This window comes from Macaca thibetana, chromosome 9, assembly GCF_024542745.1.
Source record: "Macaca thibetana thibetana isolate TM-01 chromosome 9, ASM2454274v1, whole genome shotgun sequence".
Taxonomy (NCBI): Eukaryota; Metazoa; Chordata; class Mammalia; order Primates; family Cercopithecidae; genus Macaca; species Macaca thibetana.
The window spans coordinates 34502149-34527536 of record NC_065586.1 but is presented as its reverse complement, the minus strand read 5'-3'; the positions used below and the strand labels follow the sequence as shown (position 1 = coordinate 34527536).

Below are 25388 nucleotides of genomic sequence, written 5' to 3'. Positions count from 1 at the left end.
CTGTACTGTGGTTTTTCCATTAACTTTTGCCCCAGGAGTTTCGAATCAGCTTTGGGGCTAGTAGCAAATGTAGATAATTGTTTCCTGATTAGGAGTCAGATTTGACACTTCCTTATTGAAATGTTTTGCTGTCTGGGATATGAAGCAGATGGTAGCTTCTGGCAGAGCAGATGTCTGTGTTGAATCAGAGTATTTTAAATCTGCTCTTGTACCTTGAAGTGTTTCCCTTGGCAAATACCCATTTCTGACCTGCTAGTGTCAGCTTTGAGTGATCCCCCCGCATCCCCCATATAGGATTACACAGATCCTTACTAAGAAGTCTGGTAAAATACAAGTAATAAAACATAATTTAATATTGGTTAATCCATGATGCTTTATTCTGATGCAAGTACAATGTGTTGATTGACTTGGTAGCCAGTGGATCATTAATAAATGCACAGTTAACATGGACTGTTGATTCATAACACTAGAAGGAATAATTTCAATAAAATATAGTTTGATTCTTCAGATTCCCTATTGGGGTAGCTCAGAGCACAGACTGTAGGTAGGCTGTCTGGATTTGAAATTCAGCTCTGTGTAATCTTTAGGCAAATTACCTAACGTTGCAGTACCTCAGTTTCCTCATCTGTGGAGTGGGGTGTGTTTGTGTAATAATAGTACTTTTAGGATTGAACGAGGATCACATGAGTTAATAAATGAAAAGTGTTGAGAATGTTCCCTGCCTCACAATCCCTGCAGAGATGTTAGCCACTGTAATACTATCATTAAAGTCTCTTTTTCTCCTCTGAGAAATAAGCGCTAAACGCTATCACTGCTCCTGTTTTTAGTACAAAGACTGGAAGAAGCCCAAATCTTTTTTTTTTTTTTTTTCTTGAGTCTTACTCTGTTGCTCGGGCTGGAGTGCTGTGGTGCGATCTCAGCTGACTGCAATTTCTGCCTCTTAGGTTCAAGTGATTCTCCTGTCTCAGCCTCCTGAGTAGCTGGGATTACAGGCATGCACCACGCCTGGCTAATTTTTGTATTTTTAGTAGAGACGGGGTTTCACCATGTTGGCCAGGCTGGTCTCAAATTCCTGACCTCAGGTGATCCACCCGCCTCAGCCTCCCAAAGTGCTGGGATTACAGGTGTGACCCACTGCACCTGGCTGAGGAAGCCCAAATCTTAAGAAGAAATGCTCTACTCAAAACCATGCCTGGTTTACGTAGTATGGCTTTCTTTCTCCTGAGCTGGGGTTTGCACTAGCTGTTACCTGGGACACAAATAGTGTGGATGGAATGCTTTAGTTTGGAAGTGTAGGTTTTTGGACATCTTGCTTAGATTTGAGCTTTCACCCTTAAACTTTGTATTTTTCTTTGGGGATGGAGGTATTGGATAAAGGTACCAGAAAACCAGTGTGTTGAATTTGAACTGTATCTTTTTTTGGGGAGTGGGTTGGGGGAGGGGAGGTGTGTCTTTCTGTCAATACTGTGTATACTTTTAGCTCTCCTATACCAAAAGGAAGGGAGGATGCTAAAGTCTAATAATTGGCAAATAGGTGAGTTTCTTCCTGTGGGTGGCACTGAGAAGGATGAGACCTAACCCTAACTTCCTAAACTTTTCAGCTTATGGGAAGGTGAAGTATGTAGATTATGGACAGTGCAGGCTATTAAGATAAATGTTTTCATCTTACAGTACTTTGAGTGCTGTGTGCTGGGCTAATGAGAAACACAAGACAGACAGGTGCTTATCTAGAAAAGCTGTCTCAGAAAAGGGTGGTTCATAGCCAGTGTGAGAGGGAAACCCTGCTCCCACTCCTGGGCTCAGTGTTGCCTTCATTTTCTTTCCAGTCAGCAGTTCCCACCGTTTACCTCTTAGCACACTACTCTTAACACACACTGAGCTTTTTTTTTTTTTTTTTTTTTTTTTTTTTAGTAATCTTTCATTATGGAAATTTTCAAAGTAAGCAGAGAGCAGAATAATGAGCACTCAGGCACCCACCACTCAGCTCCAGCAGCTGCTGGCACAAACACATGGCCGGTCTTATTTATCTGTAACTCCCTTCCCCACTTCCTCCAGTACCTGCTGGATTAGGTCAGAGCAAATCCCCAAAAATAGGTCATTTTTCCTATAGATTCTTCTATGTGTATCACTAAAGATGAGGAAGGACTCTTAAGGAATTCTATTTTAAACTGTATTTTCCAACCACCATTTTTTATTCAAGGACATTGCATTCATTGACTGAAGTACGTAGGCTGGCCATAACATGTCAGGTGAGTGTATAATTAGGAGATCGTATATTTAATGAGCACCCTGCATTTAGAATGCCTTCCTTCAGAAATTTCGAAGAAAGCCTAGGTTGCCCATTTTCCTTAAGGTCTTGCGGACAAACTCCTGTTGATAAATAAATTTCTACTGGGTTTCTTGAGAATTGTAAATCTGCAATAATATATGACCAGTGCCTGGGTCAGCTTCCCAACCAGCATGCAGGATGGTGAGGCACCTTAGTCCTTGAAGAGGCCAGGTATGTGTAGTCCTGTGGTGTTGTACAAATTCCATTTTTTTTAATGCCATGGAGTATAAAAGCTTGGGAACCAGTGCCTATTTATTGGCAAACTAATTGAAAATCCAGTGACTTCGTCGACGTATTTGGATCTTAGTAGTATGTGGCTGGGAGGAGATTAAGTCATTTGAATTTATTTCAATTCTGAAAAAAAAGTGCTGCCTAAAAATTATTATAGTATTTGGGAATATTTTTACCCAGTATACATGGTGGCAGAAAATCACATAATCTGTGTTGCAGCAAAAGCATTGATTTGGAAGCTAGGAGGTGTGGGTTCTAATACCCACATGCCGTCTCTCCTGAGTACCCAGGCAGCTTTGGGCTAGACACAGCTGCAGGTGTCTGGTTTGTAGGTGATGGATTAGAGATGGGCTGTAAATGAGATGAAGATTGCTCTGGCTTTGGTCGGGTGGAGTGGTGACATTTATTCTGATAAGTTCATGGTGGTGGTTCTCAGCCCCATATGACTCAACATCTCTATTTTTTCTTTTAATTTTGAAATAATTACAGATTCACAGGAAGTTGCAATGATACAGAGAATGACCCTGTATCCTTCTCCCAGCTTCCCCCAGAGGACACAGGATGGCAAGCTGATGCAGGTGGGTGGCATTGCCACTCAGTATTACAGACAGCCTTGCTGCAGCCCTCAGCTCTTCGAAAATAGTGACCTTTCCTTAGAAAGTTACTATTTCAGGAATGCAGTGCCCATGCACTATCAACACTGGGCAAAAATACTTTGTGTTTATGTGTTCAAGGCTCAGACAATTATATACAAATTTCTGACTTGAGTGTCTGGTGGGACCTTTAGATACTGAAGACAATTTCTTCCTTTTGTGGGACTGTCCCACACATTGCAGAATGTTTAGAGGTGCCTGACCTCTGCCACTAAATGCCAGCAGTGACCTCCAGTCATTGTGACAACAAAATTTCCAGAATGCCCTCTGGGCAGTGGTTCTGCCTCTTTAAGAACTACTAAGATGGGGAACAAATATGCCTTCTGATGGAATCTGTCCCTCAGTGCCCCCACCAGTGAGACAATTCTCAGTGTATGGAGTGTTGATTTGAATCATGTGATAATATTGATGGTCTGATGTACAATGTTTCTTATTCTTAAAACATACCCAGGTGTGTATTGTATTTGCAAAGTAAATTTAGTGCTTCCAGTGGTAGCCGGTAGGTTTGCTGGTAGTGCTTCCAGTGGTAGCCGGTAGGTTTGTGGGAACTCTAGAAGTCACGTCTGTGGCTCATCTTCACTGTGAGTGCAGAGCCCTGCCAGCCCAGCACAAATGGCTAGAGTTTCTTCAGCAACAGTCATTTTCCCTGACTCCCAGTCTCCAACACATCAAGACTATTTTGTGGAACTTAAGGGTTTTTGTCAAGTATTTAACGTCATATAGATAGAGCCTTTTAAAAAGTAAACTTTTGGTCGGGCGCAGTGGTTCACACCTTTCATCCTAGCACTTTGGGAGGCTGAGGATGGAGGATTGCTTGAGTCCAGGAGTTCAAGACCAGCCCGGGCAACCTAGCGGGACCCCATCTCTACAAAAAAAAAAAAAAAAAAAGTCAGGCATGGTGGCACGTGCCCGTGTTCCCGACCAGTTGGACGACTGAAGTGGGACCACTTGAGCCTGGGAGGTTGAGTCTTCAGTGAGTTGTGATTGTGCTACTGTACTCCAGCCTGGGCGACAGAGTGAGACCCCATCTCTCTCTTCTCTCTCTCTCTCTCTCTCTCTCTCTCTCTCTCTCTCTCTCCCCCCTATCTTCTCCCCTTCTACCTGTCTCCCCCCTCTCTCTCTCCTTCCCTCCCTCCCTCCCTCCCTCCCTCCCTCCCTCCCTCCCTCTCTCTTTCTCACAAAAAAAAGTAAACTGTTCAGTAAAGTGGGTTGATAAATGTTTTAGGGTTTTATTTTAGAACGTGAACCTGTTGTAGGAGTGACCTGGGTGACTTTCAGGTTTGGAAACAGCATTAGAGTTTCTATTTATATGATTTTCTTTTTTAAAGACCAGCTTATTTCAATGTCAGTAAAAGTATGGGTGTAAACTAGGACATCAAAGTAGCTTCGTAGAGTAAAATTGAATGTTCTTTTGTGAGTGTGTTCATATCACATATACCTGTATTTGTATTTAATATATATGTATTTGTATTTATGTCTGTGTTATATGTGTGGAAGCACTTTTTCAAATCCCATCCTTGACACGTCTTCCTTCCTGGTTCGTTTATCATGACATACATAATTATTTTGGTGGCTGTACTTTGTTCCTTTTGGACTTATCATTTTCTTAAGTAAAAAGCCATAGCCCTTTCTTTGTAGAAGAGCAGTGCACTACAGAACATAAAATACTACAAAAAGATAATGGAAGGCAGGCATTTGTCTTTGCTTAACATTGATTCTCCAGGGTGATCTGCTCATTTTAATCATCAAGGGAAGAATGCTAGAATCATTTTATGTGAGTTCGTAGAAGAAATAGGCCATTATTTGCCTCTGGAAATCTCCCAGGAATTTTATAACTTGCTATATTTCTAAAATGTTTCACTAATTACTTCTTAGGACTGAAAAATAATCAATCTAATTTGTTTTGTTTTAAACTAGCCTAGACACCAGAATATGTGTATAATTTTTTTATGTTTGAAAGATAATAAATCCAAATGGGGATTCCTTTTATTTTCTGAGAGAGTCTTGCTGTGTTATCCAGGCTGGAGTGCCGTGGTGTGATTGTGGCTCACTGCAACCTCAGCCTCCTGGGTTCAAGTGAGTCTCCTGCCTCAGCCTCCCGAGTAGCTGGGACTACAGGTACACGCAACCACACCTGGCTAAGTTTTGTATATTTAGTAGAGATGGATGTTCATCATGTTGGCCAGGCTGGTCTCAAACTCCTGACCTCAAGTGATTTGCCTGCCTCAGCCTCCCAAAGTGCTGGGATAATAAGGCTTAAGTCACTGTGCCTGACCCTTTTTGTTTTTTAAGGCTAGGTACTTGAATATATTTGTATTCCATCCCACCTTTTTTTTTTTGGTTGAACTTTATGTCCAAATAATATTGTGTGTTCTGTGACAGGATCATATATAAAGAAATATATTAATTATCCAATTTATCTAATTAATTTAATTTATTTATTGCAGTATAACACATTATCCCCAAACTTAGTGGTTTAAAAAACAGACATTTACTGACACATAGTTTCTGTGGGCCAGGACTTCAGGTGTGTGTTAGTTGGATCTCCACTGCTGTCTCTCTGGGTTGCGGTCATCCGAAGGCTGGAGCAGGGCTGGGCATTCTGCTTCCAAGCTTATTCAGGTGGTTGTTGACCGGAGGTGTCAGCTCCTCACCACATGCAGCTCTTAATCTGAGAGAGAGAGCCAGTGAGTGCCTAAAACAGAAGGCACATGCTCTTTATAAACTAATTTGGAAGCGACATCCTGTCACTTCTGCTATATTCTATTCATTAGAAGTAGATTGGGGCTGGGCACAATGCACATGCCTGTAATCCCAGCACTTTGGGAGGCTGAGGCGGGCAGATCACTTGAGGTCAGGCGTTCTAGAAAGCCTGGCCAACAGGGTGAAACATCTCTACTAAAAATACAAAAATGAGCCGGATATGGTGTAGGTGCCTGTAGTCCCAGCTACTCAGGAGGCTGAGGCACAAGAATCACTTGAACCTAGGAGGTGGAGGTTACAGTGAGCAGAGATCCTACCACTGCACTCCAGCCTGGGTGACACAGTGAGACCCTGTTTCAAAACAAACACAAAAAGTAGTAGATTGGGACCAGGCATAATGGCTCATGCCTGTAATCTCAGCACTTTGGGAGGCCAAGGTGGGAAGCTCACTGGAGTCCAGGAGTTGGAGACCAGCTTGGGCAACATAATGAATACTGTTTCTACCCCTGCGCCTGCCAAAAAAAAAAAAAAAAAGGTAGATTGGGGAGGGTTTACACAGACATGAAAGCCAGAAGATAGGGAGATCATTTTAGAGGCTGCCTCCCACATTGAGTTTACTTATACAATATAGTTGGCTAAGATTGGAAGTTTATAAGTTATTGGAAGTTGGCTAAGTTTATACTAAACTCGTTGAAACCCGTATACCTGATGGCAGTGTGAAAGATTTTGACAGGTAAAGTATTGTGCAAATATGAATAAAGAAATTCCACTCCCCAAAAACGGAGTATTTTTAGATTCATAAGTGTTCTTAGCTAATATTTAAAGTAGACAGAAATCAGAAAGTGCAGTAGTGTATGCAGAGCTTTTCACATGAAAAAGTTAAGCCATAAGACAGTTTCTCTCTTATTCCACATGTGGAATAAAGTGACTTGTAAAATGCCGTGGTGGGTGACTGAGTTGGCTGCCTCAAATTGTCCCTCTCATTTCCTGTTTTATATGAATACTTTTTCTTTGCTCTCTTTCACTTGCTTAAAATCGTAATGTTTGATTGCTGCGTGTGTCATCCTTCAGTAAAATGTTTGAGATGGAAAGTCCTAGAAGCTTCTTTTTCCCTTTTCTAATGCGTTGAGTAGATGTTAGTCACTTTTGGAAATACTCTGGGTGGTTCTAGCTAAAATGTGATGTTCTACTTTAGCAAGGCCATTTGTGAAACCGTTCTCAAGAGCACAGTGTATCTAGTAGGTGCTTACTCATTGATTAAGTATTATGTACATTGTTTTTCTTCTAATGTGATAGGACCGTTTAGGACCTAAGTTTAAAGATTTACAAGTGTGAATAAAATCCATTGCAAAACCTATTCTGACCCAGTTTTCTATGCCATAGTACGTTTCTTTGGTTCCTATTAGGAAAAAAAAAAAAAGAAAAAAAAAAAGTGCTTCATATCCAATGCTCATTGATTTGTATCTATTGTCAGTATTGAGTTTTTTTGTTTTTTTGTTTTTTTTGTCTTTTAAAAAAGTTTCAGTATTGAGTTTTGATTACTGGAAGCCATTTAATTTTGTCTTCATTTATTTTAGTTTTCATTTGTCTTCAGTTCCTATGATTCTGTAGCTTTTTCCTCCCGCCTCTTTCTGTTCTTCTTGTGCAGCAGAAATCATCCTCCATGTCATAGCCTTTGTTTGCATAACCTGTTCTGTCTGACACAACTATCTATCATGACCCAATTTAGCCGTTTTGGTCACACCCAGTATAATTTATACCATAAGGGAATTTCCTGTGCTATTAAACCTTGCTTGTCACCCGTCACCAACTTAAGGATCTTCCAGGTGTGCCCTTTCACAGGGTGGGCTTGGACTTTTCTAGTTCTTGCATTTTAGGTGGGAGCTGTTCTTAGGAATTTTTTTCTTCTGTGAATGAGTAAAGTGAAATTAATCCAAACTCAAGTGCTTCCAGGATTAAAACACATTTCCATGTTACACTATCTGTAAGTTGAAGGGCCTTATGCTTGAGTGCCCCAACTAGAAAATGACTCATCATGAGGTGTCCTTCTGTAGAGAGTGTGACGTGATAGAGGAAGAAGGAAATTGCGGGCAACACAGTGACTTTCCAGTGACAGTTCACTTGCCTCTCCTAATATCTTTCATTCCAAAGCTGCTCTTCTGCAGATGGCTTTGAGACATAGTGTGGTGGAGTGGAAAGACTTTGGAATAATGCTCTGCCACTTTCTAGCTGTGTTATCTGGAAAAATTGCTTACCTCTCCCTGAACCTTTGTTTCCTTATCTGTAAAATGGGGAGCATACTACCTTTCTTGAAGGGATTTGTTAAAAAGAATTTATAAAATAACATATAGCAATGGTATGTGGAAATTGTTGGGTACTCCAAAAAAGTTGATGTGATTTTAAAACTTTTTCTTTACTCAGCTAATGTTTATCCTAGCTTTTCTCATGTCAGTACTACGCCCTGATTGCATGAGGTTTTTGTAAAGTGGCCCATGTAGATAATTGTAGCATTTTCTAGCATTTAATAGTTTTGGCCGATATTGGATTACAGAGTGAATACTTTGAGTGCTTGCAAAAGGGTCAGGAACAGATGCATTTTTAGGAGTAAATGTCAAAGTCTGCCAATAAGGAAGCTGGTTTAGGAAATTAAATTTTATGCCTAAACATTTTATGTCTACAATTGCGGGTTTATCTAGACGAGAGGATAATTTTAGAATAGTATACTGAAGCATCATCAGCAGAGCCCCTCCGGTTCAAGGACAAAATGAGGCATCGTTTACTCTGAATTTTATGACCGGTGGCAGAAAAACGTGTCCTGATGAGGTTAACTGGGGACCAGAATCCTGGGCATGGTCCTAGCTGGCATGAGTAGAATTTGCAATTGTTTTCAGGATGTGTTTTCTTTTTTTCTTTTCTTTTCTTTTCTTTTTCTTTTTTTTCTTGCAGACAGGGTCTCGCTCTGTTGCCCAGGCTGAAATGCAGTGGCACTATCTTGGCTCACTGCAACCTCTGCCTCCGTGGTTCAAGCGATTTTCCCACCTGAGCCTCCCAAGTAGCTGGGATTACAGGTGTGAGCCACTGTGTTTGGCTAATTTTTTTGTATTTTTAGTAGAGACATGGTTTTGCCATGTTGGTTGGCCAGGCTGGTCTTGAACTCCTGCCCTCAAGTGATCTGCCTGCCTTGGCCTCCAAAAATGTTGGGATTACAGGCATGAGCCCCTGCACCCGGCCAGGACGTGTTTTCTTAAAGACAATTTAAGAATCAGGAAAAGGAAAGACAGGTAGATGAAGGACAGGCTGTAGCATGTCACACCTCACAGTTATTTGCAACTTTCTGTTAACCAGATACTGTGTTAGATGAGAATGAGAGCTTAATTTTTTTTTTTTTAGTGCTGACTAATAATTATAACTTTCAGTCATGATCACTGGGTTTGAACCTCTTGTGCAGATATTTTGGAAATATATATTTTAGATGTGAGGAAGTTCTAATACAAATGAAGGCTCAAAGTAAAGATGCAAAATGCTGTCATAGACATCGAAAATAGATTTGGATAAAAAACATTGCACCTACCAGAGGAATCAAGGAGAAATTTTTTCTCACAAATATTCAAGACATTATGTTACTTATCTCGTTTAGAACTTTAGAACCTTTCTTTTAGGGGAATGACAGTATCTTTTGGTGATTTGAGTCTAAAAGTTGAAACTAAGATTCATGCAGAAAAGTAAAGGAAAATTTTCGGAGAAGAAAGCAGTGGTTGAGAATCTGTTAGCAGTGTTCCCTTTTGTCTTTTCAGCCTGTTCACCAGGAACTTGGAGCTTTGCGCTGTGATTATTTTATTGGTTCAAAGGACAGAAATTGTCTTTAAAATGATGAATGGCTCTGATTAGGTGCGGCAGTTCGCACCTGTAATCCCAGCACTTAAGGAGGCTGAGGTGGAAAGATTGCTTGATGCCAGCAGTTTGAGGCCAGCTTGGGCAACATAGTGAGACCCCATCTCTATAAAAAGTAAAAAAAAAAACTAGTCAAGTGTGATGGTGCATGCCTGTAGTCCTAGCTACTCGAGGCTGAGGCAGGAAGATCACTTGAGCTCAGGCGTTCAAGGCTACCACTACACCACAGCCTAGGCAACAGAGCTGACTTTTTTTTTTTTTTTTTTTTTTTTTTTTAAAAAAGGGTGCATTTTTTTTGCCAGCAGGAGATGGGGGGAGTGTGAGGAGTACTGCCTACCTGTACGGTGATATCAACCCAGATTTGCATCCTAGTCCCTTTGCTGGTTTTGTTTAACATCTTATTGTGAGTTTGGTGCTCCTGTTTGAGCCCAGAGTAAAGGACCAGGGACATCTCCATGATTGTGGGGAAGCTCTTAGTTCCCAGGACTAGAGCAAGTGGCACCAGTAAGTACAATTCTCAGATACGGTGGCCTTTGAAGCAGGTAAGCACAGCCTGTCTTTGGGCCTTAATATTAATGCCTATCTTGTTGATTTGTCATTATCATTTTAGTTTTGTAATTGGTTGATTGAGACAGAAAGGGAAAAATGGCAAAAAAGCATGTTATATATGCTTAGGATGGAATGTTTTCTTTTTCCCATTCCTCATCTCAATTCCCAGTTTAATGCTAAATCTTTGAGTGTCCATATCCTTGAGGAGAGACTGTTCTGACTGTTCTTGGAAATCACTTGATGGGAAAACTGCTGAGAAGCAGATCAGATGCCAACATCAGAGGCCAGTTTAGGTTATCTGTTAACTACAAGCAGATCCAGATCCTAGTAGCACTGAGCATAGAACGTCACCAAGTTATGACCTCCTAAGTTGCTGGTTGAGCCTCATGAAGGGAGGATTTGCTGTGGCAGGGCGTACCCTTGCACCTGGGCTCTTGCGATCAGCCCAGCAATTCTTTTTCTGTTATTTTTTTTAAGACAGGGTTGGATTACGGGCGCATGCCACCACGCCCAGCTATTTTTTTTTTCTTTCAATTTTTAGTAGAGACAGGGTTTCACCATGTTGGCCAGACTGGTTTTGAGCTCCTGACCTCAAGTGATCTGCCTGCCTGAGCCTCCCAAAATGTTGGGATCACAGGTGTGAGCCACCACACCCAGCCTCGGCCCAGCAATTCTTCCTGAAGCTGTCCGTCATCCTTTGCTTCAATGAAAATGTTGTTTTTTGGCTCATTCTGCCTGTTTTAAGGACCTTGGAAAAATGACAGTCTCACATTGACCAAAACGTTACATTTGCTCGTGAGTTTTAAGGACTTCTTACACTTAGTCTTGCGTCCTTGTGGTCAAGGATGTAGGTCTCTGCTTATAAGCCCCATCTCATGTTCTCATCACTGTTGACATCATGGCTTTAGCTGAAGTGTCTCTTTCTGTTATTAGTTACTCATAAATGTCATTTATTAACAGGAGGAAGGTTATTCTTCTGAGAATTATTTCTGATGAGGTATTTGTATGTGTGTAGTTTAAGTCAGGGGATTGTCTGTAATCCAACACAGTGTGAAATAGTTTTTGGAGGTTGGCATAGTTTCATTTCACCCTGTCCAATTTGTTCAGAGAAGCCTAGAATTTGTACACATTAGTAAAAGAAAGAAAAAGAAAATCTGCCTGATGTAAAAATTAGTAGCTTTTAACAATTGTATCTATGATATGAAAAGGAGAGATTTGTTGCAAAAAAAGACCCTCTATTAATATAAAGTATTTGAGTATGTCCTGTGTAGCCATATGGGTGTGTACATGATAGGTAAATGTAAAATATGATTCTTGCTTTTAAAGAACTTGCTTATTTGGGGAAGTACAGGATAAGATACATGATGTTTCCTAAGACAGGGGTTGTAGAAAGAGCTACTTATGACTTGAAAGTGTTTTTATTGGTAAGGTAAATAGATGCTTATATGTTTCTCAATAAATTAATCTAGCAGGATAAAAAATTCCAGGCCAGGCATGGTGGTTCATGCCTGTAATCCCAGCACTTCGGGAGGCTGAGGCAAGAGGATTGCTTGAGGCGAGGAGTTCAAATCCAGCCTGGATAACATAGCAAGATCCCATCTCTACAAAAAGTAAAATTAGCCAAATATGGTGGCAGGTGCCTATAGTCCCAGCTATTCAGGAGGCTGAGACGAGAGAATCACTTGATCCAGGAGGCTGAGGCTTCAGTGAGCTGTGGCTGCATCAGTGCACTCCAGCCTGGGCATCAAGGAGAGGATGTCTCTAAGAAAAATAAAACCAAAATTCCATATGTTGTCTGGTCTACGATGACTATTTTTGTTTTTTCTACATTATCATAAAAAACAGTTATTCAGGGGAAGTCACTTTAAAAGTATCCTAGATGAGAACTGTGTGCTCCTTTTTGTTTTAAGGTTGTGTTTTCTCCCTTGTCCTTTCCCTGACTCCCTGCATACTTTGAGATGGCCTCTGCAGCCCCGGCTTTTGTGTGGCATGCTCTTCCTGTCTCTGATTCTCTGCTTCTCTCCATGCCTGGATTTGCTAGTCTAGAGATATAAGAAGTTTTGAAACCAATATCCTCTTTGATTTTATTAATCAAACATCTGCATGTCCAGAATTCACACAGCCCTCTGCCATGCCCTCCAGGATTGGGCTACTGGGAGGATATTTTTTATCAATAAGTAGGCTAAATATTTATTTTTATCCCACTGGGTGGTTTCACAGGCATCAGCAAAATACAAAATTGCATTATTCACCAGAGCATGAGCTACTTTCTGTGTTATCCATGTGGCAAGGTCTTTAGAAATATTTGTGTGGGCCTTTGCCACGTTAAATGGCTGTATCCCAAGGCTTCATTTGTGGTGGTCTAGTCTTCTGTAGGACGATAGTAAGGACGAAATGAATTGGTGTCTTCCAATAGTCAGATGTGGCACACAGGGCTCAGGGCTGGCACCAGTCATCTGCCTGTTCTTCGAGGTTTGCCTGGAGCTTATTTGCCAGCTTCTCCAGGGGTGTCCGCAGCTCTTAGTTTGCTTTTCCATTTGTCAGTCCAAATGCCCCTGTGGCGTGGATAGAGTGTCATCCCATTTGGCTCCTCATGGGGGCATGTATAAAGAAGAGAGACTTCGTTTGTACACACAGCAGTCAGGACCCCTGCTGGAGCTGGAGAATCGAGGTGCTTTTCGGACCAATCCTGAGGCCCTGTCCTTGGAACTGAAACAACAGGCTGAGGTGACTGAAGTGCATTAAGGAGGAGGCTTTCGCCTGCTGCCCTGGCTGTTTTCTTCCATTAGAAAACATCTTATGAATGGAGCATTTGGAAAAACAGATAGTGTTAGAAAAAGAAAAAGAATTTCCACTCTGACTTTGAGACCAATCTCTGTAATTGTTTTGGTAGGGTAAGGATAGGCTTTCTTGAAACACTAGCCTTTAGCTGAGGTATTCACAGACAGCACCTGCCTCTGCATATGGAGATCATAACCCCACACCAAAGGACTGTCTTCTGGTAATTACCAAATTCCCATCTTTCCACTTTCAGTTGTGTGACTGGAAATAGTGTCCCCCTTCTGATATGAGTCATAGCATGCAACATGCACTGCAAAATGCACTTGCATTTTGCTTGAATATTTTGCAAAGAGATTCAATTGAATTGAGAGGCAGCAAATATTTGATGTAATGGTTACACTTGATCACACAAAACACTTCACAGTGCCATGGCTGGTCTTCATAGCAGTCAGCTCTTGACTTCGCTTCCTCCCTGCCCCCCACAGGAATGTTAGCTGTTGCTGTGGCTTCAGGAGCATTTAAATGTCTTAAAAGCTTATAAATAATATAAAAGGCTGACTGTGTCAGTAGTGCAGTAGTCCATGCATAATGCCAAATTGGTGGTGATGTTTGCATGACATGCTGACTTGAATAAGTTGTTTTCAAGTTGTCTCATTAAGGTTTGAACTGGGGATGGGACAGAGACAGCCTTTATCACACACTTCTTTTTAAGTTTTATCTTACTTTTTTTTAGCTAAAGGCAAAAAGAATGCACATGCTTAGTTTAATGTGATTAGAAAATGAGTTGTTCCCTAGTGAGCCTGACCCACCAGTATGTGATGGTTTTGCAGCAGCCTTAGCAGCTGGGTTTTTCTCATCTCACAGAACCCCCCCCCACAGAAATACATTGTTATTCTATAAGACAATATGACTAAATTATCATGTACTGAGAAAAGCATTAGGTTAACAAATTAGGAAAACTATGTCTTAGATGTACAACCAGCTTTATTCCCTGTTCTCTGGTGGGCAGGCCTATACAAACCTACTCTCAAAGTCTGAGGAAGCTGAGAGGCCAAAGAAAGAGGCTCACAATTCCAGTTTCTCATAAAGAAATGTTTAGGTTAAGGTGAGGTGGCCTAGGTTGGTAATCCCAGCGCTTTGGGAGGCCAAGGCTGGAGGATCACTTGAGGCCAGGAGTTTGAGACCAGCCAGGGCAGCATAGCAAGACCTCATCTCTATCAAAAAACAAAAATAAAACAAAACAAAAAAACTAGATGGGCATGGTGACATACACATGTGGTCCCAGCTACTTGGGGGGCTGAGGTGGGAGGATTGCTTGAGCCTGGGAAGTCGAGGCTGCAGTGAGGTATGATGGCCCCACAACACTCTAGCCTGGGTCGTAGAGCGAGATGCCATCTCAAGAAAAGAGAGAAACATTTAATTGGGACTTAGGAACAGAAGCCATGCCTGTGTCTCCGCACTACCCCCAGACCCAGGGCTGATACGCTGTGGGGAAAGGGTGACTCTGAAGGGATGTGTAGGACAATTAAAGTACTATGATGTCAAGTTTGTTTGACCTCTGGGCAGTGCCAGCTCTTGCAGTAGATAAACGGGAAATCTTAGAGGCCTTCCCAGAACTGGGGTTAATCGGAAGTCAGCATGGTGGATTAATATCCAAGATGGAGTTGCTTTGGCCACTGCACCTCTCTGTCTTATAAGCACAGAGTGTCAAGATAATTGTTATTTTGACCCAAATCATCAGTACAGCAACCAATTCCATTTATTAGGTAATTATGTACCAAGTATGAGACTGTTTTTTTTTATTACATTTAATACTTATAACAACTCAGTTGAGGGTATTATCCCTATTTTGCAGCTGAATGGATGGACTTAATGGGAGATAAGCAGCTTCCCTGAGACACATGAACAATGTGTGGAAGTGACGCGTGTGAATCTGATTCTGTCTGTTGGCAAAACCTGAACTGATCTCTATGCCTCCCACTCCTAATATACAGTGCAAGAGAGTATAAATAAGAAATATTCTTATGTCCTCTGGGCGTGGTGGCTCACGCCTATAATCCCAGCACTTTGGGAGGGTGAGGCGGGCAGATCGCTTGAGGTCAGGAGTTCTAAACCAGCCTGGCCAACATGGCAAAAACTCGTCTCTACTAAAAATACAAAAACTAGCTGAGCGTGGTGGTGTGTGCCTGTAATCCCAGCTACTCAGGAGGCCGAGGCAGGAGAATCTCTTGAACCCAGGAGGCGGAGGTTGCAGTGAGCCAAGATGGTGCCACTGCACTGCAGCCTGAGCAACAGAGTGAGACTCCATCTCAGAAATAAAGTAAAATAAAAATAAACATTATGTCACTACCAAGAATAATCCAAATTAACATTAAAATGCTTTAACATTTATAAAAATTAGTTCAGAGAAGAAATAAGGCTCCGTGCCCCTAACTCCTCACTCCTCACTCCTCTCCTGTAAATGTAAACATGTGAATTGTGCCTTCTGTGTAGCTTTCCTGTACTCTCTAATCTTAGGGTGTGTGTGTGCATGTGTGTGTGTGTATGTGTGTGTGTGTGAGAGAGAGGTTGAAAGAGAAAGAGGATGTAACTGTAATGTTGGTACTACAAGTGTGTAGCTTTCTAGAAATGGAATTTCTTCATCATTTTATTTTAAAAATAATCATTCTTTTCTGCTTTTGCTTGAAATGTCCTATTTTCCATAGATTAATATATGTTTGACTTTTTTGAATTATATATACTGTTTTATTTGTTTTTTCTCTTTTTCTGTTTTCAATCCCAAGCTGTTTTTAATTCTAAAAAGGTACTTTCATATTGTTTTTTTTTTCATAATTTTTGTGAATTTTCTGCTTTTATTTTCCAAGCTTATGACTTTGACTCATTTTGCCAAAGCGGACCCATCCCATGAAAACCACAAATTCTGTTAATTTTAAAATTGAGACTGTGTGTGTGTGTGTGTGTGTGTGTGTGTGTGTGTACGTGTGTACTTTTTTCAGAGGGGGTCTCATTCGGTCGCCGAGGTTGGAGTGCAGCGGTGCCATCTCGGCTTATTGCAACCTTCGCCTCTTGGGCTCAAGGGATCCTCCCACCTCAGCCTCCTGAGTAGCTGGGACCACAGGCAAACACCACCACGTCTGGCTAACTTTTTGTATTTTTAGTAGAGATGGGATTTCACCATGTTGCCCAGGCTGGTCTGAAACTCCTGAATTCAAGTGATCTGCCCTCCTGCCTCTCAAAGTGCTGAGATTACAGGTGTGGGCCCCACTGCGCCTGGCCTTATATATTATTTTAGGAGGGGATTGACATCTTTCAAGTAGTTACTTCTAACTATCCAAGAAATACATATATCCAGCAATACATATTAAATGCTGTTCCATTTGTCTTCTTTTTTGTCACTTTTTAAAGTTCTCTATGCGTCATATAAGTTCTATATGTTTGCTAAGTATTTCCCAGGGATTTAAACTTTACATTGCTATTTTCAGTTTTTTCTTATTGTGTCTTTTAAACTGGTTATAGTTTATATATAGTTTATTATTTTATTATGTATTTTTTATAAACTTCATTTTTGTAACCTTTGAAACTAAGAATCCTCTTAGTTGTATATTAATTCAAGTTATTTTCTTGGGTTTTCCGGGTATACAGTTTTATTGTGTGCAAATAATAACGTTGCCCCCTTTCTGTATTTGTAGCAAACATTTATTTCTCTGTTTAATTGCACTGGCTAGCATTTCCAGAGTGATGTGAAATAATCATGGTGTTAGGAAGCATCTAACTACATGCTAGACTTCATCGTAATGATTTTTGGTGTCAGGACATCAAGGTCTACCATAAGAACATGTGACTGCTATATTTATAATTTTGGAAACAGATAAAGGGAAAATAAGAGCAAAAGTATATGAGGTGATGTAAGAGAATAGGACTAGAATTTGGAATGTACATAATGGACAAATCTAGTGGGAGGAAGTTGAAGTCAGTCCCCAGGTTGATGGGTTATGCTGCATGCCATTAGTATTTAACAGCCAGTTGTGTGTCCGGTCTGACAGGTGCTACAAAGATAAGGAAGATAACATCCACTGTGAAGGGCCTGTGGCCCAGGGGCACTCTGCGTGTTGATGAGTACAAATGAGGGGAACATCCTTACTGATTAGTGCAGTGGAAGCCCGAATGTTGTGTCCTGAGTTACAGTGTCATAGGATTTTATTAGAAGGCACCATCACCTACCTCTACTGCTGCAGTTCCTGCACCTAGAATGGCCCTTGGCGTGGAGTAGGTGCTGAAGTCTGTCTTCATGAATGAATGAAGCTGCTTCACTGTTCCTTGTGGTTCTTGGCCAGTGTTGTGGAGGAGGTGAGCCAGGTTTTTGCTGGTTGAGAGAGTGGGAGCAGAGGGGGATGCTGCTACTTGAAGAGTTTGCTACAGGGGGTCTGATTCCAGAGTTCAGGGCAAATCTGTTCTATCTGAGGTGTGGAGTGCTTACAGAGGAGCGAGGGGTGAGAGGGGAGGATGTGGAGGTGACTGAGAACAAAGCTTCCTTTCCTTTTTCTTTTTTTGAGACAAAGTCTTGCTCTGTCGCTCAGGCTGGAGTGCAGTGGCACGATCTGGCTCACTGCAACTTGCAACCTCCGCCTCCCGGGCTCAAGTGATTCTTGTGCCTCAGTAGCGCTACTACTCGGTGGTAGTAGTAGTAGCCTCCCGAGTAGCTGGGATTACAGGCGCACGCCACCACATCCAGCTAATTTTGGTATTTTTAGTAGAGACAGGGTTTCGCCGTGTTGGACAGGCTGATCTTGAACTCCTGACCTCAAGTGATCTGCCCGCCTCACCCTCCCAAAGTGCTGGGATTACAGGTGTGAGCCACCACACCTGGCCATGAGCAGAGCTTTCTAAGTGATGCTGCATGGAGGGGTTCCAGTGGCTGAGATATGGATTGTAGCCCTTGATGGCTGGCTGACCTAGACACCTCCTCCCACATTTTCTACTTTTTCCATGATGTTCTGGACAGGAAAGAGGCTTGTCACGGTGGTAACCCCCACGTTCATTCCTGCACTCCCTCTCTGCTCCATGGCTACCTGGGTTTAGGTCTCCTTGGTTAGGAAACTGTCGTGTGACCATGCCCAGCTACAAGGGGAGCCTGGACCAGTGAGGACAAGAGTTTTACTTTTCCAGCCACCGTAGGCAAAGAAAGGCAGGGAGAGAGGGCCTTAGGAGTGGATGCTGAGTCAGCCAATTGCAGTGTCTGCCCCAGAACCATCCTATAAAAGCCATTTTCAAACTTTATTCATTGTATGTGAACATGTTTCAACATCTTTCACAAGTGGCTTTTAAATCGTTGTTAGTCATGGAAGCTTTGATTAGATGAACTCTTCTGAGGGAACCTGGCATGATGGGCATACCATGACACCAGCTCTCAGAGACTCAGATGGAGGGAGCCAGGCTGGGTGTCGTGGAAGCCCCTTGAAGCTCAGTGAAGAGGGTATTGGCAAAGAGTAGTTGAAAATGAAAACTTTTCATTTTTAGTTGAGATAAGATGGCAGTAAAAGTTACCACTATGAGGATTTGATTTTGCATTTAGCGATCCATTTTTGCTTTTCTTTTTTTAAAGTAGGAGAATATGTTTTGAACATTTAGAGATGGCCTCTTTATTGAAATACAAAACCTTGCCTGATTTGGGCTGGTGCTTAGATCCCTCAAGAAAAATTTCCACATGGGAAACGAATTGCCACGTTAGTCTTCTCCAGAGATGCTGTCTGTCTCTAGAGTGGCTGTCTGCAGCCACTGCCACTCCAGTTGCCTTAGAATCGTGACTGGAATGATATTCCTAATTCCTAAAGCTAAAGGGAAAAGAAAAAAAAGCCAAAACAGCAAACCAGTCAGAAAACGAACGTTAGATTTTTTACACTGATTTCCAATGTACAAATTTCTGTTCTTTATAATCTTAGCAGAAGCCGGTGTCTCAGCAGAAGCAGAAGCAGAAGCAAGTATCTTTAATTGAAGATATTTGGTTTCCGTGGTAAGCAGGGTTTCCAGAAAACCACATAGGAGAGCAGGAACCAATGCTGCTTTCTCTGCCTTCTAATCCCCGCAGTGAAGGACTGAGGAGCAGACACTCTAGTCAGAGTGTCTGGCCTGGGCATGGCTGAAAGATTATTCTCCAGCTGTCTGGAGGGAGATACGGCTCCCTTTTAGTAAAAATGTCACCAAAATTTATGTTTTATGTTATTTCCAATTGATTCATTAGTAGAAGTAAATAAATTCCTGTTTCTCAGGGGAGATTCCTGGAAACCTAGAAACTTAACATAGCTACTCTTTTGAGCGTCTTTCATAATTTTTTATCTTTTAAAAAAGAGTGAAATCAGTGAAGTCGACAATTTTCATTACAGATGCTTGTGATTATTTCTACCTGATACGAAACTGGCTACAAGTTTGGGCTACTTATGGACATATTTACAAAAGTACTTAGAATCTTAAATTTGAGACATTTGATTTCCATAGCATTAATAAGTAAGTTATGTTACTATTTTAAAATAGTATTAAGAAATTATTATTATATTTAGAGATGAGATCTTACTCTATTGCCCAGGTTGAGTGCAGCTGGGTGATCATGGCTCACTATAAACTTGAGCTCCTGGGCTCAGACAATCCTCCTGCCTCAGCCTGCCAAGTAGTGGTGACTCTAGGTTTCTGCTGCCATGCCCGGCTAATTTTTTTTTTTTTTTCTTTAAAATTTCGTAGAAACAGAATCTTGCTTTTTTGGCCAGGCTGTTCCTGAACTCCTGGCCTCAAGTGATCCTCCTGCTGAGATTACAGGTATGAGTCACCGTTCCTAGTTAAGAAATTATTTTTGATAGTAGAATTATTGTTTAGTGGTTTCTGTGTTGCCTAATTATTTTCTTTTTTTCTTTTCCTTTTTTTTTTTTTTTTTTTTTTTTTGAGACGGAGTCTCGCTCTGTCGCCTAGGCTGGAGTGCAGTGGCGTAATCTCGGCTCACTGCAAGCTCCGCCTCCCGGGTTCACGCCATTCTCCTGCCTCGGCCTCCTGAGTAGCTGGGACTACAGGCACTGCCACCACGCCTGGCTAATTTTTGTACTTTTTTAGTAGAGGTGGGATTTCACCGTGTTAGCCAGGATGGTCTCGATCTCCTGACCTCGTGATCCACCCACCTTGGCCTACCAAAGTGCTGGGATTACAGGCATGAGCCACCGTGCCCAGCTGTTTCTTAAATTATTTTCTAAGAATTACTGCGCCATTTCCTTTACATAGTATGGAGTGTAGTGGCATGATCATGGCTCAGGGCTCACTGCAGCATTGAACTCCTGAAATCAGTTGTAATCCCAAAATGCTGGGATTACAGGCGTGAGCTGCTGTGCCCAGCTAAAATTTTTTAAGCAATAGAAGGCCTGTCTGCATTGCCGAGTCTTCCTTGGGTGATGGTTCATCTGAGGATTGCCAGGAATGCCTGAAGCGCTGGGGAGGGAGGCTTAGGTTCTTGTCCTAGCCTTTCCTCCAATAGTCGACACCCCAGAGTGTGTGTATTCGTTTCTTTCTTCCCTTTCTTCTCCCTCTTTCTCTCTCTCTCCTTCCCCCCACTTTCACTCTCTTTCCCTCCCTCCCTTTCCTTCCTTTTACTTACTTTCTTTTCTTTCTTTTGTGGATACAGGGTCTTGCTCTGTCATCCAAGCTGGAGTGTAGTGGCATGATCATAGTACACTGCATCCTCCAACTCTCGGGCTCTAGAGATCCTCTTGCCTCAGCCTCCAAATATCTGGGACTACAGGCTCATGCTACCAAGCCTGGCTAATTTTTAACATTTTTTGTAGAGACGAGATCTTGCTTTGTTGCCCAAGCTGGTCTCAAACTCCTGACCTCAAGTGATCCTCCTGCCTTGTCCTGCCAAAGCACTGAGATTACAGGTGTGAGCCACCACAACCAGCCTTGTTTTTATTTGTAAAACGATGAGGTTGGTTGCTAGGTTATTGCTGTTGATTTTTCTGGAGTCAGGCCAGAGACTGGGTTCTGGGGAGGACCATAGGGTCCACGGGGTGTTGGAGGATGCAGAGGGTCCTAGGTGCCCGAGCTCCTGGGTGTGCACCCACTTCCTGCAGTCCACTGAAGCTCTTCGGGTCCCCTGCGATTGTGATGACCATCTGGAGAAAAGGTTTCTCATCTTCCCTCTTATCAGACAGGACACTCAGATGAATCCGTTTTTATTTAAAATTTTGGCATTTTGCTTATCTTGGATTTTTATGCAGCAGTTTCTTTGTTCAATTATCACATTAAACTATTTCTCTTGACTACTGAGATTTTGGTCCTCCTTTAAATTTTGTGTCAGAGGCAAGTGCCTGTAACTCACCCCTGTTCCAGCCCTTGTAAACACTGTGATTCCTTGTAGTTTGTCATTAAAAATAGATATCAAAGCCAAGTAATTTGGAAGTTTAATCAAGAGATTCCAATGATGCGCTGGTAAGCGATGCCTGTTTATGCTCACTTAGTTGCTGGGCAATAGCAGTTGTAAAAACCTGACAAAAACAGCTGGAAGGCAGACCTCAAAGCTGCTGCCAGTCTCTCCCCTTGGGGACAAAAGAAGCCTTTCGGTTTTTTAATCTTGGAAAGTAAATCATAAATGACCAAATATTGGATTAACTTACAAAAAGTTTTTTTTATTTTTGAGATAGTAAATGTAGTATCCTTACCGTTGAATTCCTCTTCATGGTGGCTGTGTATTAAAACTTGGATTTTGCATGGAAAATATTTCAAGATTTGCATGGATAATGGCTAACGTACTGTCTGGCTTGTTACATTTTAACTATAAAATTAAGTTGTGCTGTTTATTGTTATTTCTACGGGACACCATGGAGAGCCATGTGTCCAGGGGGAGATAGGCGGTGAGGAGCATGGTGACTGATCTAGTTGGCACAGCTGAGATTTTTGCTGCTCCAGCAGTCATCTGGATTGGCTTGGAACTGGCTGTTTGTTGCTTCTTTCACAGGCTCAGAGTGTCTGGAGATCTTTTTAACTAGCCGAGACATGCTGTTACTCTGAGCAATTCTCCAGGCAGCCATGAGTGCAAAGGGAGTCTGTGCCAGGTGCCCAGCACTGCTATATATGGCAGAGAAGGGTGGCAGGGGAGGACCCACCATGCCCTTATCTGGGGGCTGCAGCCAGGCGTGATTGTGGGGGCAGTCACACAGCTTCCATGTGCTCCCAGACCAACCCTGTTTTTCTTCTCCCTCCTCCAACCTTGGCATTGATTCTAGACAGCCGATGTGCAGGTTCAATCTTCATATGAAATGGAACAGTGACTTCAAGTTCAGATGCCCATCACCGGCAGTGCTGTATGTACAATCTGTCAAGGCTAGTTAGGATGTCTTTGTGGCTCGAGAAAGTAGAGTTTTAGATACGGGAGAGTTTGGCTACTTGTGTTTGTGACTCTGTGCTCTCTGTTAATTGGCATGGGATTTTTGGACCTGAAATTTAGTGTAGATTTCAATTTATTTGGAAAGATAAGTGTGAGATTGAGGTGTGGTCTTCTGTGTGACAGGTGCTGATTTATGTTGGAGTCTTATTAGGATAGATGCATCCCACATTCAGTTATATGTTTCTTAGGTGAATCAAAGAAGCTGATTTGAAGGTGTACCACCACCTTCTCTCCCAAGATGACAAAGCTGTGTTGGGTCGTTGGTTGGGAGCAGTGCGAGTAAGAAGATGAACACTGTTGACAAGTTGTGTGTCTAGTTCTTTAGGAAACCACTCATCCGGTGTTGAAGACGGCAGCAGAAGAGTACCGTGGCCTAGCATGGAGCTCTGCCATGCCTTTGGTTTTTTCTGTGAACATGTTTTCATGGAACCTAGAGATTTTCTGGTTTGGGGAAGGATGCAATGGAAAAATAATAATGAGAAGATGATGATAAGATTTAATTGAATATTTGCTAAGTCCAGTGCATACTATTAGGCCTTCAACATATGAATTTATAATCCAGTGAATTAGATATTATGTTCCTTTCATACGAAAGGACATTGAGGCTTGGCAGTATTAATCAATGGCCGACTGGTACTTGGCACCCAAGACTGTGTGACTCCGAAGCTCCTGCTTTCAGCGAAGGAGCGTGTGGTAGGAATGTAGGTTCACAGTTTCAGATGTTGTAGCTGCTGTGCCTTGTTGGTGATTGTAAATTCTTCACTGTCAACATGGAGAGGCCTGCCTGCATTGTTTCCCTTCTTCTTTTGAAAAATTAGTTTTTACAGATAATTGCAAGCAATGCAAAATTAAGGAATGCAATCTCTTCTTGACGCTTTACTCCCTAGTAGTGACTGGTATTAAAAAGCCTCCACACAGTACAGAATGTGGATAGATCAACCCAGGATTGGTTGGTTGGGATGTGGTGCATTAGATCATCTATGAGATTCTCTGTTTTTTAGGTCAGAGTAATCGCCATTCATCTTATGATGCAGTTCTGCTTCCAGGACATTTAATGAACACGGAAACTGAAAAGTAAAGAACTTGGCCTGTAGGGTCTGTGAGACGGAGACCACCTATGGGAGCCATGTTGTGTAGAGGCCATCCAGCCAAGGACTGCAAACCTGGAGATCTGTTGTGGCAGTGGATTGGATTAATCCCTATTAATCAGTCTGTTAATCTGTTGATCTCTCCCTGAACAATCTGTTTTGTTGAATTATTGCATTATAGTATTTATTGTGACTACTGAGATTTTGGTCCCCCCTTGGCATTTAGTGTCAGAGGCAAGTGCCTCTGATCTCACCCCAGTTCTGGCCCTTGTAAACTCTATGATTGTTTGTAGTTTGTCTTTAAAAATAGTTATCAAAGGCAAGTAATTTGGAGGTTTAATTGAGTGGAGGAAACTTGGAAGAACCAAGATTCCTCACTCTGTACATGAGTAGCATGCAGATATCATGTGAATTTTCATCCACCCAAGGTCGTTCTGGGGAGATTGAGACAAAAGAAGTACAAACACCTTGAAAACTAAATAGGCAGTTCCTGTGCGAGGCAATGGGATGGGATTGTCTATTGCTTCTAAGTATTGTCACTGAACTTACTTGTTATGAATTTACCTTATTGTTATATTGTACGTTTTAAGAAATTTTGAAGTATTTTATGTTCTAATGCTTGCAAAATCTGGAGTCATCCTGTGAGTTTACAAAAACCAGTAATGGTCTTTTTGAAGTATTTTATCAACTTTTTTTCATTTTTCTGTGTTGTATGTGCTTCATTAACTTCTGTTAAACTATAAGAGATTTCTCAGTAGTGTCTACTGAATCCATACACGATGAGGGACAATATGATCCCAGGATCTTCTGCTCCACGGAAGCGGGTATCACAGTGGCACCGACCAGCATGGGAAGAGTTTTTGTGCCGACAGCAGGGCATTCTGTTTGTTCTGTGGTCCATTTGTAGATGGCTGCACTCCTCTGCACAGGGACTGTCGCTTCTGCGTGTATTGGGGTCTTAAAAACCCCACACAAATGAGAATTAGATATTCCCTTTCTTCCTTACCCAGAATTTTTTTATAAATAAAAATAGGCCGGGTGCAGTGGCTCATGCCTGTAATCCCAGCACTTTGGGAGGCTGAGGCAGGAGGATTACTTGAGCTCAGGAGTTCAAGACCAGCCTGGGCAACATAGTGAGACTCTACCACTACAAGAAATAAAAGAACTTAGCCAGATGTGGTGGTGCATGCCTGTAGTCCCAGCTCCTAGGGAGGCTGAGGTGGGAGGATTACTTGAGCCCAGGAAGTTGAAGCTGTAGTCGGTTGCGATCGCACCACTGCACTCCAGCTTGGCCAACAGAGTCTCTCTCTCTCTCTCTCTCGGGGTGGGGGGAATTGGCTTATGGAAACACAGCAGTTGACTTTTCCATAGGCAATTTGTAGGTTTGGCATTTTACTGCCTTTAGAGATGTAGTATTGAGTATAGTCTGTTAGCCTGTTGGTCTGCTCACCCACAAATAGGTCAGTTCCAATAAGCTATAATATTTGTTTTAGGGGGAAAAAGTCTAGTGTAAACAAATTCTTTGCTTTTGTACTTCTGTTAAAAGTTGAACTCGAGTTAGTTGAGACACCAACATTACCTGCCTACCGTATTGTTGATATAGATAGTTTTGTGTTAAGTAGACTTTAGTCGAGCTTCACATTAAAAAAAATTTAACCACTGTTTACCCTACTGGGTATAATTAGTAGGCTTTATCAATTTTCTTATCCTGTGAAGTCTAGATCTCAAAAGATATATGTCAATTTTTT

The 25388-nt window shown here is 41.9% G+C and overlaps 2 protein-coding genes across 25 annotated transcripts in view; one reads left to right on the top strand and one right to left on the bottom strand.

Annotated features, from left to right (window-relative positions):
• PARD3 (par-3 family cell polarity regulator) overlaps positions 1–25388 on the top strand; it is a 717622-nt gene that overhangs the window by 54132 nt on the left and 638102 nt on the right. The window contains exon 1 of one of the 24 annotated variants that reach the window (XM_050804761.1): positions 20124–22469. The exons of the other annotated variants lie outside the window; for them this stretch is intronic. Coding sequence (XP_050660718.1) covers positions 22449–22469 — 21 coding nt within the window. The 5' untranslated portion in view covers positions 20124–22448. Of the gene's footprint in view, positions 1–20123; positions 22470–25388 lie in introns of those variants that run through there. 24 annotated transcript variants of the gene reach the window in all.
• The window catches only part of CCNY (cyclin Y), an 876528-nt gene that overhangs the window by 819116 nt on the left and 32024 nt on the right, over positions 1–25388 (bottom strand). The gene's annotated exons all lie outside the window — the stretch shown is intronic.